At 38.5% G+C, this 14,634-nt stretch overlaps 2 protein-coding genes and 1 long non-coding RNA gene across 4 annotated transcripts in view; 2 read left to right on the top strand and 1 right to left on the bottom strand.

Annotated features, from left to right (window-relative positions):
• The first annotated feature begins 2,297 nt into the window (after window positions 1-2,297).
• LOC133724727 (probable LRR receptor-like serine/threonine-protein kinase At3g47570) lies at window positions 2,298-4,200 on the top strand. The gene is made up of 3 exons (XM_062151558.1): window positions 2,298-2,778; window positions 3,569-3,640; window positions 3,782-4,200. Exons 1-3 carry the CDS (start codon window positions 2,298-2,300, stop codon window positions 4,198-4,200), a joined length of 972 nt encoding a protein of 323 aa, XP_062007542.1.
• A 225-nt stretch (window positions 4,201-4,425) lies between these two features.
• Window positions 4,426-6,205, top strand: LOC133721332 (uncharacterized). Its single transcript, XR_009852253.1, has 3 exons — window positions 4,426-5,200; window positions 5,299-5,387; window positions 5,774-6,205. It is a non-coding gene; the product is annotated as an uncharacterized LOC133721332 (long non-coding RNA).
• Window positions 6,206-8,146: 1,941 nt separating this feature from the next.
• LOC133724288 (asparagine synthetase [glutamine-hydrolyzing] 2) overlaps window positions 8,147-14,634 on the bottom strand; it is a 105,894-nt gene continuing 99,406 nt past the window's right edge. The window contains exons 13-14 of one of the 2 annotated variants that reach the window (XM_062150986.1): window positions 8,857-8,963; window positions 8,547-8,756 (exon numbers count right to left, since the gene is read on the bottom strand). In XM_062150986.1, coding sequence (XP_062006970.1) covers window positions 8,681-8,756; window positions 8,857-8,963 — 183 coding nt within the window. In that variant the 3' untranslated portion in view covers window positions 8,547-8,680. Of the gene's footprint in view, window positions 8,757-8,856; window positions 8,964-14,634 lie in introns of both variants that reach the window. The other variant, XM_062150984.1, reaches the window with a different exon arrangement.

The raw sequence follows: 14,634 nt of genomic DNA, 5'->3' as shown, positions 1-14,634 counted from the left end.
CAAGGAAAAACCACAAACAACACCCCCCTTCCAGCTGATCCAAATGGAATGCTAAGCACACAAAAATGGGTAAGCAAGAAAACCAGCTAGACCTTAGGATTCTAATGTTCATAAGCTAAAGATGTCAGTTGGTCAGCTACAAAATTAGCTTCTCTGAAGATATGTCTGACAATTATATAATGGAGTTGAGAAGCCAACTCATCGCTTGATATCTCTAATCAGGATGGGAATTCGCTAGGGAGTAGATGTTCTGCCCAATATTCTATCAATGAGAATCTTTGAATCTCCTTCTACAATGAAATGAGAGACTTTTTGAAGAAAAGTTGTACGAAGACCTTCCCTCAAAGCAGTAACTTCTGCAACTAAAATGTTAGTAGAACCAAGATTCCTACAAGTAGCAATTAATGGATTTCCATCATAATTTCTAAACATTAATTGAAACTTATTGATGCTGATAGTCAAGTTTGGTCTACTTCCGTAAGGAATTGTTTTGAAATGTTATAATTGTTTGGCTATTTTTGACAGCTTCAACTATGACATCCTCAATATGCCTCGGAAAGGACCAAATAGTTTGTCCGTGGATACTCCAAGTCATACTAGGACAAGATATTACCAGAATGATTTTCGAAGTTTCAAACTATACAGCAGGGCAGTGAGGACCTTTGCCATTTACAAAATAGGCATTTCTTGTTAATTTAGTTGACAAAGTTGAGCAAGTCTGATGGATCATTAATTTATGTGGCTATCAAATTGGTGAATAAGCCTCTATCATCTTGAAGCAAAGTTACGCAGCAGGAATGTACTCCAAACTAGTTGGGTACAATAATTTATCATACATTCTATGTTTTTACACAACGTTTGATAATATATAGATTTTTACTTGGACTTATATGTAGTTTCTATTGCATGTCTACGTCTATATTGCTTGGACTTATGTAGTTTTTGTTGTATACAAAACATTGTGGGTTCATCTACTTGTTAGCTATATGCATAATGTGTAAAATTCATTAGAACTAGATGTCAGCAATATTACTTAAGCTGATATATGTAAGATGTTTTGAGTTCAAGTAGTAACACATATAAATACATAAAACCTGTAATCAAAAATTGGCTTTATGATAATTGATCTGCTTTGAATTTGAAATTCAAATTGTATGGTTATTTGGATCAATCTAATCAGACAAAAGTATGGCAGTTACATGACAGTTCCTTGATTGGAAGGAACTGTCTCATTTGCCTTTGTCTATATAATAGGATTACAAAGCCTACATTGATCCCTGCAAGAACACTTCACACACTCAAATAATTGTCTCATCTAACAATTGAGATAAAGAGTAGATCTTGGAGAAGCATCAATGGAAAGTGGCACTCCATCGTGTTAGTATCATGTGCTCTTATAAATTTTGCTTTGTAATCAATACTTGTTCTGCTGTAGATTATATATATCATTTGTGATTCATGTTGCTGTTTAATAACAATATTGTATTTGACATAGTTATTTTTCTACATATGTGAATCTATGTATACTGATAGACTCAGAATTCAACTCGAATCAATAGAATCATTTCTGCAGAAATTGGAACTGCAGATTTTGTTATTAATGTTCTTGATGCTTTAATTATCTGAGTTGCTATATGATCAAGTATTTACATGCTTTGCATTGAATCACATCTTACATAATGAACATGTGCTGATGTGGATCAGGCATTCCAACAAACTATTCTAAGGGTTAACTTGATTTGTTTTGTTATAAGTGGATCATGAAAAAGTGTGCCTATTGGGATCAATGCACACGAATTCTAATCGTGGTTGAAGCTCAGAATTTTTTTTTTAGTGCGATCGACAAAGGAGAGCACTGAAGTCCTACTTAAATGATTCCATTTGTTGTTCAAGTCTTTGAGCTTGTCAATTCCATTACATTCTCCAACGAAGTCTAGCCATTATGAACCTTCTATTGGATTGATGATCTCATCCATTTGTATCTATAACTAATCAAGTCTTTGAGCTTGTCTTTCCCGCATTTCCATCACTCTCACCACAAATGAAGTCTAGCCACTAATCCCACTATGAACCTCCTATTGGATTGATTATTCCATCCACTAGTAAGGGCAGACAGCTAACCTCTTTTAATTGGTAGTGTGTATGTGAATTATCTCCAATAAGTACCTCTTGTAACTCTTCTCAGTCTTAGTTAACAATTCCACCCACTTTGCATATCCATTATTCACACAATGGAGAGAGTTACTTGGTTCTTCCTAGTATACTTGATCTGTTGTACGACGGCCAGGTGCTTAACTATGGCGGCACAAACCAACCTTAACATCACCACAGACCGGTCTGCTCTTCTTGCTCTCAAAGCCCATAGCAATCAAAACATGATCTTTACCAATTGGTCAACCACCACCCCTGTTTGCAACTGGGTTGGCGTCATTTGTGGTGCACGCCATCATCGAGTCGTAGAGTTGAACGTCTCTTACTTTGGTCTCGCGGGCACCATTCCTCCTGAGCTAGGCAACTTATCATTCCTTGTTGATCTGGACATCCAAAATAACAGTTTCCAGGGTACCTTGCCTCACGAGTTGGCTCGCCTGCACCGGTTGAAGTTCATTAACTTGGGATACAACAAGTTTATGGGAGTGATACCATCATGGTTTGGGTCCTTGTCCAAACTTCAAGGTTTCAGGTTGTTTGGTAATCAATTTTCAGGTTCGATACCGGCTATCATCTTCAACTTATCTGCTTTGCAAGAAATTGATCTAAGTTATAACCAACTCTCAGGTACGAACTAAAATACACACCAACAAATTATCTAGAACCCTAATCTATTAACACCATAGCATGTTAAGGTATAAGATACACTAATTAATAATTATTGCATAGCAAGAGAAATTGGAAACCTAACAACATATTGTAGGAGATATACCTTGATGGTAACAATTTTATAGGTATGTTACAAATCGGTTTGGTTGAATTAGTTAAAGAGATAATAGTTGTGCATATGCTCTACACTTGAAACTTCAATCAGACATCTTGTGTGCAGATGATCAACTATAATATATAATTGTTAAGTTTTAAGAAATACAAAATAAGATTGGCGCTTTAAATCAACTAAAGAAGTTGTCAGTGAATTTCATTGCCTTAACAGGGCCTATTAATTACTATGGTTGTCTTCAAAATGTCTTCTTCGATTATTTTTGAGTCTATATGAAAACAGCTTGACTGGTAGACTTCTGAACACTATATAGCAACATTCCGAGCATTCAAAAGTTGGATTATTCTTATAACCAGGGTCGCAATATTATGTAAACAACTTTTATTACAATTATCACATAACAATTTAAGTGGAAGGATATCCATCAATATTGGCCACTTAACCCAGATAAAGACGATTGATCTTAACTCGAACAATTTGACATATATGCAATAATTATTTTATTTTGTTCCTAGATATCATGATTTATTCCTAAGTAATCAATGTGTGGTAAAGATTATAAGTGTTCTCAATTACATATGTTTGACAACCTAGATTGTTAAGGTAAGCAAATATCTTATTAATAATTATTAACAGGTAGAATCCCCAGAGAAATCAGGAACCTAACAACGTTGAAGGCAATCTACCTTGATAATAATAATTTTAAAGGTATGACATCTATCGGTTTTGTTGATTTAAATAGATATTAGTTACCCTACTTGCCCCATATTTAATTTTTTTATTTTATTTATGTGAAATAGTATAGAGTATATCATATATCTTGTATAAGTTAGTGTGTTGATTTTTCAGAAATTCCAAGTGAGATCGGCACTTTGAATCAGCTTGAAAAGTTGTTTGTGCAAGAAAATGCCTTAAAACAGCCTATTCCTATGAGTGTCTTCAATATGTCATCTTTGACTATTGTAAGTTTCTATGGAAACAAGTTGAGTGGTAGAATTCCTGACAATATATGTCAACATCTTCCAAATATTCAAGTGTTGAATTTGGGTGTGAATCAGTTTGAGGGTCCACTTCCATCCAAGTTATGGCAATGCAAACAACTTCTTACTTTGGGGTTGAGGGATAACAGATTTAGTGGAAGCATACCCAAAGAAATTGGGAACTTAACTCGGATAAAGTTGATTAGCCTTGTCATCAACAGCTTGACAGGTATTCATAATCTCAATTGCATATATTTAATTATCATTATTTTTATAACTTGTTCATAGAATTATCAATCCAAAAGATGATATATATGGTCATTTTATATTTTGATAATAATATTATATTGTTCCATCATGATTTAGACAAATTTACACCTATTTTACATAATTTAATAAAAGAACGTCACTAATTTCCTAATTGAATTTTATAACTATTTATTTTCTCTTCTCTCAATTTTTTCTCTCTCCTCACTTTCCATGTTCAGAAAAAGAAAAGCAAGAAATAAAAATAAAATAAAAAATAAAAATTTTCTCACGTGATTTTTCTAGTATATATGGAATAATGCCAGGGTGTTGATATAACTGTTGCAGGTCCTATACCATATGAGATTGGTTATCTTCCATATTTAGAGAAATTGGGGCTCGGTCAAAATAATCTAAATGGCCATATCCCATCCTCAATCTTCAATATCTCCACAATAACAGGATTAGATCTCGGCTTCAATCAGCTTTCAAGTAGCCTCCCAGCAGACATAGGCCTTGCGCTTCCAAAACTAGAAGAGTTTGCAGCAGGAAGGAATCACCTCAGTGGAGTAATCCCCAAATCCATCTCCAATGCTTCTAAGCTTCGGAAACTAGACCTGGGTGAGAACTCTTTTTCTGGATTTATTCCAACCACTCTGTGCCTCTTGACAAACCTTGAATGGCTCGGATTGTACAGCAATAATTTGACCATTGATACCTCTTTGCTGTGTCTTTGCTGATTGAGATTGAGATGGGTGGGGAACTACTGAGTTTCAGGAGGCCAAAGAAGGCTAAAGCTGGAGAGGAGAAATAATACATTGATATGGGAAAGCTTCTGAAAATGAAGCTAGAAGAGGTTTCAGGTAGGACCATGGAGGTATTGGTGGATGCGGTTTCTTAGTTCGGCAGGGTTGTCCACCTTCTCCTATACTGAGTTTGTACGATGAAGGGGTGAACAAAATAGCCAGGAGATTGCCAGTGAGACGGAAGCAGCTGCTGCTGCCTACCACATTTTCCTTGATGTTTCTCTGCTTGGTTCCAAGTGAGAAATGCTACCTTAATAACGTGTGTATTTAATTATATTCTGGTCACCTTTTCATTTTTGATCCTTTGACATATATTATACCTTCATTTGAGTAGGTGCATTGAGGAGGAGGACCTCATGAGGTTCATGATTGAGGAAGAGGTGGAAGTTGCATTTTTGCTGAAGAGCTCTATAAGATTAGCTGGTAAGCCAGTAAGCCCTTTATTTATGATTTTATGTATCAGTACCTCTCAGTTCCTTATAAATAGCATGTACTGATCTGTAGTTATGGAGTTCTACTTCTCAATCATGCATAAATATACACCATGAAATCATGCATCTCATCCATTATAAAACCATATATAGCAGTTGAGTCTGCTTCTGCTTACATTCTTACTCGTCATGAATAACTGAAGGCGACTAGCACTCAGAAAATTATTTTGAATAGTGAGCTGCAAGAGTAAGCAGCATATATTCCTTAATTAATCATGTATCAGTTCAGTTTGTACCACAAAATGAGTTGTTGGGGTTACTTTTTTGACGTCTTTGACAAAAAAGAGGTGAAACATTTTCTACCTTCTGATTTTGCAGGTGAAGGTCTTCAACGCTCGCAGAAGGATTAATTCATAGTTTAAATGACACCAAAAAAAGCTGTAAAGCAATTGGATAAATTGTGATTAGCATCCTGATTGTTATTAGCATTGTATTGTGGCTTCTTTTGGTGGAGATCGCAACCACAAAAGTACAAGTCTTCCTCTCTTCGGAGCTCGTATTGGAAATCGCAACCAACTGATGAGAATTTTGGAAAAGCTAAACATCACATGCTCTGTGCAGCCCCCACAGAGTTAATCTCAATTGAACTAAATCCGACGCTGGATGATCAGTTCAATCATAGGTATGCATTGCAAGCTAGCCTAGGATTTATGAGGTGTCAGGGTGTTGTACTCCAATCATTGTACCATTATATGCCGTTGTTGTGTTACCTCAGCAATCTAATCATGTAATGCAGCATATTCTTTATCATGATGTTTCACATATGAATTAAGCTTGTTTAGGAAGCACAAGAATGTTTAGCTAGTGTAAGCTCCTCATCTGATAATCTCAGTGATAGCTTTCAATGGAAAACAAAATTGCAACTTTCTCGATGGTGGGAAGATTGCAATTTCTTCTGTAATGCAGGACAAAGGACAGTAGATACCAGAAACCATTGATGAGAGGGAATCATGATAAAACAATGAAATTGTAGGCTCTGTGAATTTTATGCATGAAATTCTTGAGTATGCTAAATCTTCTTGTTCTGTTCTGAGTACTTGTTGCCAGATGGATGGGGTGTTAGACAATTTGGGAATTAAATGTTTCAGCTATGTTTGCTAGTTTGTGATATATTTTTGGTCTAATATATGGTTTGGTTGTTGTTGAAAACCAGGCTCTCGGACTCAACCTGTGTCATATATTGAAAAAGAAAATCAAAACTGAAGCAACATCATAGAAAAACATGTCTATTATCTTTCCCAATACACTTTCGCCAGGTTTTAGAATGTAACACATGTCGTCAACATTTATCACAAGTCCTCTTTCTGGTGTCTTTCAGCATTCAAGCAATGCACCATCTTCTTTGTCCTCGTGTTTAGCTAGTTTAAGCTCCTGTTCTGATGTTATACCACCTTATTCATCTGGTGGGTACAATTTTCAAGGGCAGGCTAGGGTGATACTAGTTCAGCAAATTGTGTCCCTCATCGTCTACCACCGCAAGGCGTAACTCTGGTTAAAAATGCTGGTCCACTAGTCTCTGGTTTGCTTGGGTCTCTAATGGCACAAGGTGTGATATCATTGAAAAACCAAAGCAGAGGAGGACAGGAGGGTGCTAGTTCACTAAATTCTGTTCCTCTTGTGCCACAGCAAGGTGGATTGCCTGTTCAAAATGCTGCTGCTGATGTTCCAGTAGTAGTTCCTGGTTTAATTGATTCTCTCCTGGCACAAGGAGTCATTTCGTTGAAGTAACTCAGTATGAAAAGAGGAGAAGGATGCTGTGGTAGGATGTGAGTTCTCCGGCCTTGATCTTAATCTGCGTCGCGAATCTGTGGTAATCGGCTTGTATGAGGGTGGTCTGCGAAGGCAATGTAAAAGCTGTGGCCTCCGGTTCAACTCCGGTTCAAGTGTGAAGAACAGCACAGCAGCCATATGGATTGGCATGTCAAGAAGAACCGTATGTCCAAAACCCTCAAGCAGAAGCCCTTTCGTAACTTTTATGCAACTACAAGCATGTGGCTCGTTACTGATGCAAAGGCTGAGGCTGAGGCATTACTTTCTGGTGTAGTTTTGCCTGCTGCTGACACCAGTGGCGTGGCGGAAAAGAAAAGGAAGACTAGTGATGAAGAAATGGTTGTTCCTGCGGACGAGGATCAAAGTAAATGTGCCTTATGCAGAGTTTTATAGTCATGAGACAGACGAGTGGATGTATAAAGGTGCTGTTTACTTGAATGCCCCTCAGGGGCCAGCGCCTGAGATGGATCGATCACAGTTGGGTCCTATAGTCCATGCCAAATGCCGGTCGGAGGGAAACGTCTGCGGAGGAGTTCAAGGCTCAAGTGCAATGGGAACGAAGCTGCTCATGTCCTCTGCCAAATCTTTTGTTTTGTTTTTGAATTCAGTTGTGTATCAGGGGAATGAGAATGTAAAATTTATTTGAAATAGCAAATGTAATGAAGTTCCTGGAGTTTCCAAAAGATACTCTTCCAATTTGTACACCTTTTGCTTCTGTTTCTCATTGTAATTGATATTCTCAATAAAATTGACGTCCATTTCTCAAAAAACTTTGTACTCTTCTTTTAGTCTCTGTCTCCATAATAACGTGTACTCCGGTTCAGACAACAAAAAACTGAATCTGGATTCTGCTCAAGTTTTACTATGGAATTTTTATTATCACATAGGAAGAATGATAATCTAAAAAAATTAAAAAAAAAGTAATGGAAAATCGAGACTGCATTCTATAGATGAAGGATCGAAGAAACAACATAAAAGTAGAAACCTATCTAAATTGCATACATGTCGAACCGATAGCATAATCCTGTCGTGGTCAAAGAAAATTACACATTGAAAATATAAGCATCAACTAGTCTGGTCTCACCTAAGAGACAATAGCAAGGCCTTCCTAGTTATATAAACTACTAATAGTCGTGACAGATTCCCTACAGGGCCTTCTGGTCTCATCTGCTATAGAATCAGAATAAATATCAATCCAACAGTATATCTCATCTGACATTGTTTCATTGATCCAAAAGAACATGGTCAACATAATTTCGACAGAAGAAAAGCATTTATAACATTCACTACCTCCCACTCAAACTACTGCAGCCACTTTCTCTGCAACCCCTTTTACAAGTTTCTGTGGAGAGTCACCCACAAGACTTCCAGTCTTTACATCTTTGGATTCCTCATACGCAGCTGCATGTATACCAAGTGCAGCACGACCAGATGAATCGGGGTTCTTGGACCATTCTACATCCCACTCCACAGCTTTTGCTGTGCTGCTTGCCACACTTGGACCACCAGGAACTGTCGATCTCGCAGCATTCTGTCCATCAATAGCAAATTGAACATACTCAGGTAAACAAACAATGATGCAATTCAGTCAACTGACATTGTAAGAGATGGGAGGAAAGATGGTGGCTCACCTTTGGAAAATATTCTCAAAGATAGTCCTATAGTAGTATCCTTCTTTTGTAGTCGGAGTGTTTTCAGGGTAGACAAAGCTTGCGTTCATCAGCATTGAATCTGTTACCTGTCCATTTAGAAAAAAAAAATGAAGAATTATTATTCTATGCAGCTAAGGAAGAAGCAAGCATCTATAGTGTCTGCTTTTTGAATTTTTTCAAAAGTGCACCTCTAACTTGAAATAGCGAACATGAAATATTTTCATAAAATGGTTAATTTTATCATGCTAACTTTGAGATGTTATGTTGCAAAACTCTTAATCTGGACCACACAGTTCAACTAAAATCGCGGTTGGTTGGGGCATGGCAACATTATATAAGACCTAGTTGGAAGGAGAAAATTTCTGTCCAAAATGAAAATGCAAGCAAAAAATGCAGCATACTTGTTTGTTTGCCTGATCTTTCAACCCGTCAATCCAGCTGTAACCGACACCACTACTCCTTCTGCCTGTACAAGATGTGCTATAACCCAAAAAGAGAAAGCGGAAAAGTTGAAAACATATTAATTCTTGCATGAATATATTGGCACAATTAAGCATCCAAGAAGGTGAAAATCTTCCAAGAAAAAATAAAAGAATATGCAAAACGATAACCCTGTATAACTAGATTAGCATAATGGTTGGGTAAAAGTAAAAAGTAGCAACCTTTGGTAAATATGGCTTCTGATCATCATCAAAGGCTTTGTGTAAGACCCACTTCTCAATTCTTCCAAGATCAGGCCTGATCTGCAGTTACAAATGCAAGTATTCAGATGTATGAATATTATAATAACTTTGTTGAATGAAAATCGATTTAGTGTGCCTTATCAAACTAGGAGTAGTAATAGGAGAGAATGTTCTAGAATTCCTAATCATAGATGGATTAGTATTCCTTGTAACATTAGAATATGTACTTTGTAATCCCTATATATAGGGCTCCTATTCTCAATAATAGGTTGGACAATTCTCTCTACAATCTCTCTCAAAATCTCTTTTACTTAAACACGTTATCAGCACGAGTTTTAACCACAAACCAAAAACCAAAAACCCAAAAATCTTCTTCATCACCGCAGCTCCTAGCCCACGCTAGCCTTACCTGCGCGCCTGCCCCTGCAGCACCACTGCACGTCTGCTGCCCCTGCATCACCAACGCACACCAACTGCATCCTTCTCCTTTCCTGTGCACGTCCGTCTGCTTGTAAGCCCCGAAACGTCTAGTTCGGAACCTCAGATCAAAATCCTTTCTTCATCAAAGTTGTTCGTCTCTGTCTCTTCCATCTGACCTCCGAATTTCAGCCTTATCGGAGTTGTTTTGAGACCGATACACCAATCGAAGTGCAAGCTGTTCAGAAGAGAATCTGTTCCGAATTTCATCAAGTAAGTTTTAAGTTAAAGTTGCCGCTTTTGAAATTTAATTTCCTCCTTCTTTTTCTTCGGGGACTTGCAACCTCCCTTCTTCTACATCCCACCTTTCTTATAACGTGGGTTCGATTCTTGAGAAAGCGGAATCGTGGGGATTCACGCAATTAACGAACTAAGAGCGTTCGTAAGACTTCGGACTAAGAGCGTCCGTAAGCATCGATTTAACGAACTAAGAGCGTTCGTAAGCTACGGACTAAGAGCGTTCGTAAGCTACGGACTAAGAGCGTTCGTGAGCATAGATTTTGACCATTTAAACATCATTGTTTCGGTCTAATCCAAATATTCTTGGAAATCGATTTCTTGGTAGCATTAAGACTCAGAAATCTTATATTATTTTTCGTAGAAGCATTGACTCCGAAACTAATACGTTCTTGCTTTCCTTTCAGGATGTAAGACTTGAACGAGCTCGATTTTATTCCATTGGATTCTACGGGCACGGGATATTTATTTGCCTACAATCCAAGAGAGCATACAGACACAAACATATTGTTCTAAAGGAACCGCTCAAGACTCACAAACTGAGATAGAAAATTCCAGGGCATTTAGCCTGATGAAGCGCCACATGAAGATGACCCTCCAGTTTGAGTACATGAATGAGGATAACGCTAACAACCTTTGGGTTGCGCCTAGTGAACGTTTTAGTAACATTCACAACTTTCCGAACATAGAAGCACGATGGAATAATATCTGCTTCACTATAACTTTGAAAGAGTTATGAAATATTGTTCGGAGGCTCTCTGCATCATATTATTTATGCATGCTTGTGGAAAAACACAAAATAACAAATTGATTGAGAAAGCCCTAACATGACCATAGGAGTCATGACGTTGAGGGTATAGGGTTGGACACCATGGCGCCATTTTTGGCCATGATTGCACTATTCCAACGCCATTGGTTCTAGGGACCATATGTATTGTGTCAATACACCTCAATCAAGAGAGCATCCTTTTCATGGTATTTTATGGAGTACCTGATCAATGGTAATATATCGAGCTATAAAAGACTTTAAATCTGGCGATGAAGATAGAATGCCGCAGATTTTTATTTAGAATAGTCTTTTAATTTCCAAGAATTATGTAATGGCAATTATGCCTTAATCAATAAAATGACTTATTGGATTATCTCTTTTCCTCTAGGCGTACTCAATTAAGTATGATGTCTAGGAAAGTAATTGAGATTAGTGGTACTTAAGAGAGCTTTGCTCCACCGACATCTCTCTCTACTTCCCTGGTCATATTTAATTGGAATTACCGAACGAATGAGTGACTACAATTTGTCTAATGTTTGATTTTACTTTGGATTAGATTATGGTCACGAAACTTTGATGTAATCATTGGCTATTATTAATAAAGTATCGATTTATTTTATCTCATGTCATGGACATATTTTTCGAACTTTATTACTTCAAAGATATAAGAGCCAATGGTTTTCATGTGGAAACACATTGTGAAAATGGACAAGAGTTCATTTGCATCACCTCTAATGACTACGGACATAAACGAGTATTAGAGAAACTTATGTGTCGATCTAGTGGGTTGTATGCAACCACTATTCGAGTAATTGAATCCAATCATGTTATATGATTTATGGGATTCTAACACATATAGGCTTTGGCATGACCGTCTGGGACACCCAGGTCGTGATATGATGATCCGTATATTAAAGACTTCACACGGACATCCATTCTTCAGAATGAAGAGAAGTAAAAACCAAAAATTGGTTCGAGGAGATGCACCTGCGCCTCACGGCGCCAAGACTGTGCAAGACCGGCCACTTAGGGCCGGCGCCGTCTACCCCCTACGGCAACAACATGGCATTGACGCCATGGATCATTGTTTGACTCCTCCTACTTCTAAAGTCAATTGTGACTTCATGGCTAAACCAAAATCCTCATTGGTTGTCTCTAAAGCCCATCATTCGTTCTGCAAAGCCTGCTCTTTAGCAAAATTAGGATCGAGACCATCCTATGCAAAGGACACTAAAGAAAATATACCATTCTTGCAAAGAATTCAAGGTGATATTTGTGGACCTATTCAACCACCATGCAGACCATTTCGATATTTTATGGTGTTGGTTGATGCATCGACACGCTGGTCACATGTCATGCTATTGTCCACTAGGAACGCTGCATTTGCTAAACTCCTATCACAAATTATTAAGTTAAGGGTTCACCACCCTGATCATCCTATTAAGTCTATAAGGTTAGACAATGCTGGGGAGTTTACATCAAAGACTTTTGATGATTATTACATGTCCATTGGGATTGAAGTTGAACATCCAGTTCCTCATGTTCACACCCAAAATGGTCTCGCAGAAGCCGCCATTAAACGACTATAAATGGTCGCTAGGGCATTGGTAATGCGCACCAATCTCCCTATTTCTGCTTGGGGCTATGCAATATTGCATGCAGCTGTGCTTATTCGTCTGAGGCCTACTGCCACTCAACCCTTTTTTTTTGCGTCCCAGATGGTGACTGGGTATGAGCCTAATGTCTCACACTTACGCATATTTGGGTGTGCAGTTTATGTGCCAATTGCGCCGCCACAGCGCACCAAAATGGGTCATCAACGACGATTAGGCGTTTATGTTGGATATGACTCTCCAACTATTGTCCGCTACATAGAACTCTTGACAGGCGATCTCTTTACCGCAAGATTTGCGGATTGTCACTTCGATGAGACAGTCTTCCCGTCGTTAGGGGGAGATAAGAACATCAATGTTCAACAGGAACGACAGGAATTGTCGTGGTCTGTCCCCACTCTGTCTCATTTTGATCCCCGAACCGCACAGTCCGAAATTGAAGTGCGGAGAATTCTCGATCTTCATAACGTAGCAGAATCGATGCCTGATGCGTTTTCTGATATCGCAAAAGTGACGAGATCACACATACCTGCTGCAAACGTGCCTGCAAGGATTGATGTCCCTAAAATCAGAGGACATGACGCCATCTCAAGGGCAATTGAGCATGGCGCCAACGTCCCCTCTCACAGTGATGGTGACGTTGTGGCTAGGCCCATGGCTCCTGCAAGGAAGCGCGGGAGGCCTATAGGTTCGATGGATTCTCGCCCAAGAAAGAAAGCGAGTTTGGCACAAAATAATCCATTAATCATCGATGTGAATAATCCATCTCATGAGAATATTCCGGATTATGGTTATGTCCGAGAGACATCATTGGGGGACGCTCCAATGCCAGAACCAACTCCAGAGAATAGAGAGATCTCCATAAATTACACTAGTGTACATGAGATGATGGATAGAAATTCTATGGCAATTGATGATGCGTTTGCATATCATGTTGCAAAAGGAATCATAGAATATGATGATATCGAACCTCACTCTGTTGAAGAATGTCAACGAAGAGCGGATTGGCCTAAATGGAAAGATGCGATCCAGGTTGAATTTGATTCACTAACAAAGAGACAGGTATTTGGGCCTATAACGCAGACACCCCCAGATGTAAAACCTGTTGGCCATAAATGGGTCTTTGTTAGAAAGCGTAATGAGAAAAATGAGGTGGTTAGATATAAAGCCCGCCTCGTGGCGCAAGGTTTCTCACAACGCCCTGGAATCGACTACGAGGAGACATATTCTCTCGTAATGGACGTTATAACGTTCCGCTACCTTGTCAGTTTGGTAGTTTCCGAAAAACTTGACATGCAGCTTATGGATGTGGTTACAGCATATCTCTTTGGGGATCTAGATTCAGAGATATATATGAAGGTTCCAGATGGACTTCAATTACCCAAATCAAGTGGCTCTAAACCACAGAGCGCGTTTTCAATAAGATTAAAACGCTCACTATATGGATTAAAACAATCCGGACGGATGTGGTATAACCGTCTAAGTGACTACTTGATTGGGAAGGGATATATTAACAATGAAATATGCCCATGCGTGTTCATTAAAAGAACAAGTTCCGGATTTGCAATCGTAGCAGTTTATGTCGATGACATGAACCTAATTGGAACTCTAGATGAGTTGAAGGAAACTGCTAAATATTTGAAATCCAAATTTGAGATGAAAGATCTTGGGAAAACACGGTTTTGTCTCGGTTTAGAACTCGAGCACCGTAGTGATAGGATTTTGATCCATCAGTCTGCATATACTCAGAAAATCCTAAGGCGCTTTAATGAAGATAAAGCAAAGCCTGTGAGTACTCCCATGATCGGTCGTCGTCTTGAGCCCGGAAAAGATCCGTTTCGTCCAAAGGATGAGGACGAAGAACCATTAGAGGCCGAAGTGCCCTATTTAAGTGCAATAGGCGCATTATTGTACTTAGCTCAATGCACAAAGACCAGACATCTCATTCGCAGTGAACTTGTTAGCTCGACATAGCTCT

Source organism: Rosa rugosa, chromosome 1 (assembly GCF_958449725.1).
Source record: "Rosa rugosa chromosome 1, drRosRugo1.1, whole genome shotgun sequence".
NCBI classification, from domain to species: domain Eukaryota; kingdom Viridiplantae; phylum Streptophyta; class Magnoliopsida; order Rosales; family Rosaceae; genus Rosa; species Rosa rugosa.
This window is presented reverse-complemented; position numbering and strand designations above follow the sequence as displayed.

What these genes read in the sequence shown, in the direction of transcription:
- LOC133724727 (XM_062151558.1), top strand. Translation starts at nt 2,298, where the DNA reads ATGGCGGCACAAACCAACCTTAACATCACCACAGACCGGTCTGCTCTT. An exon ending in AAGTTATAACCAACTCTCAG is followed by an intron (nt 2,779 to 3,568) that starts GTACGAACTAAA and finishes AATTATTAACAG; the next exon opens with GTAGAATCCCCAGAGAAATC. An exon ending in TGATAATAATAATTTTAAAG is followed by an intron (nt 3,641 to 3,781) that starts GTATGACATCTA and finishes TTGATTTTTCAG; the next exon opens with AAATTCCAAGTGAGATCGGC.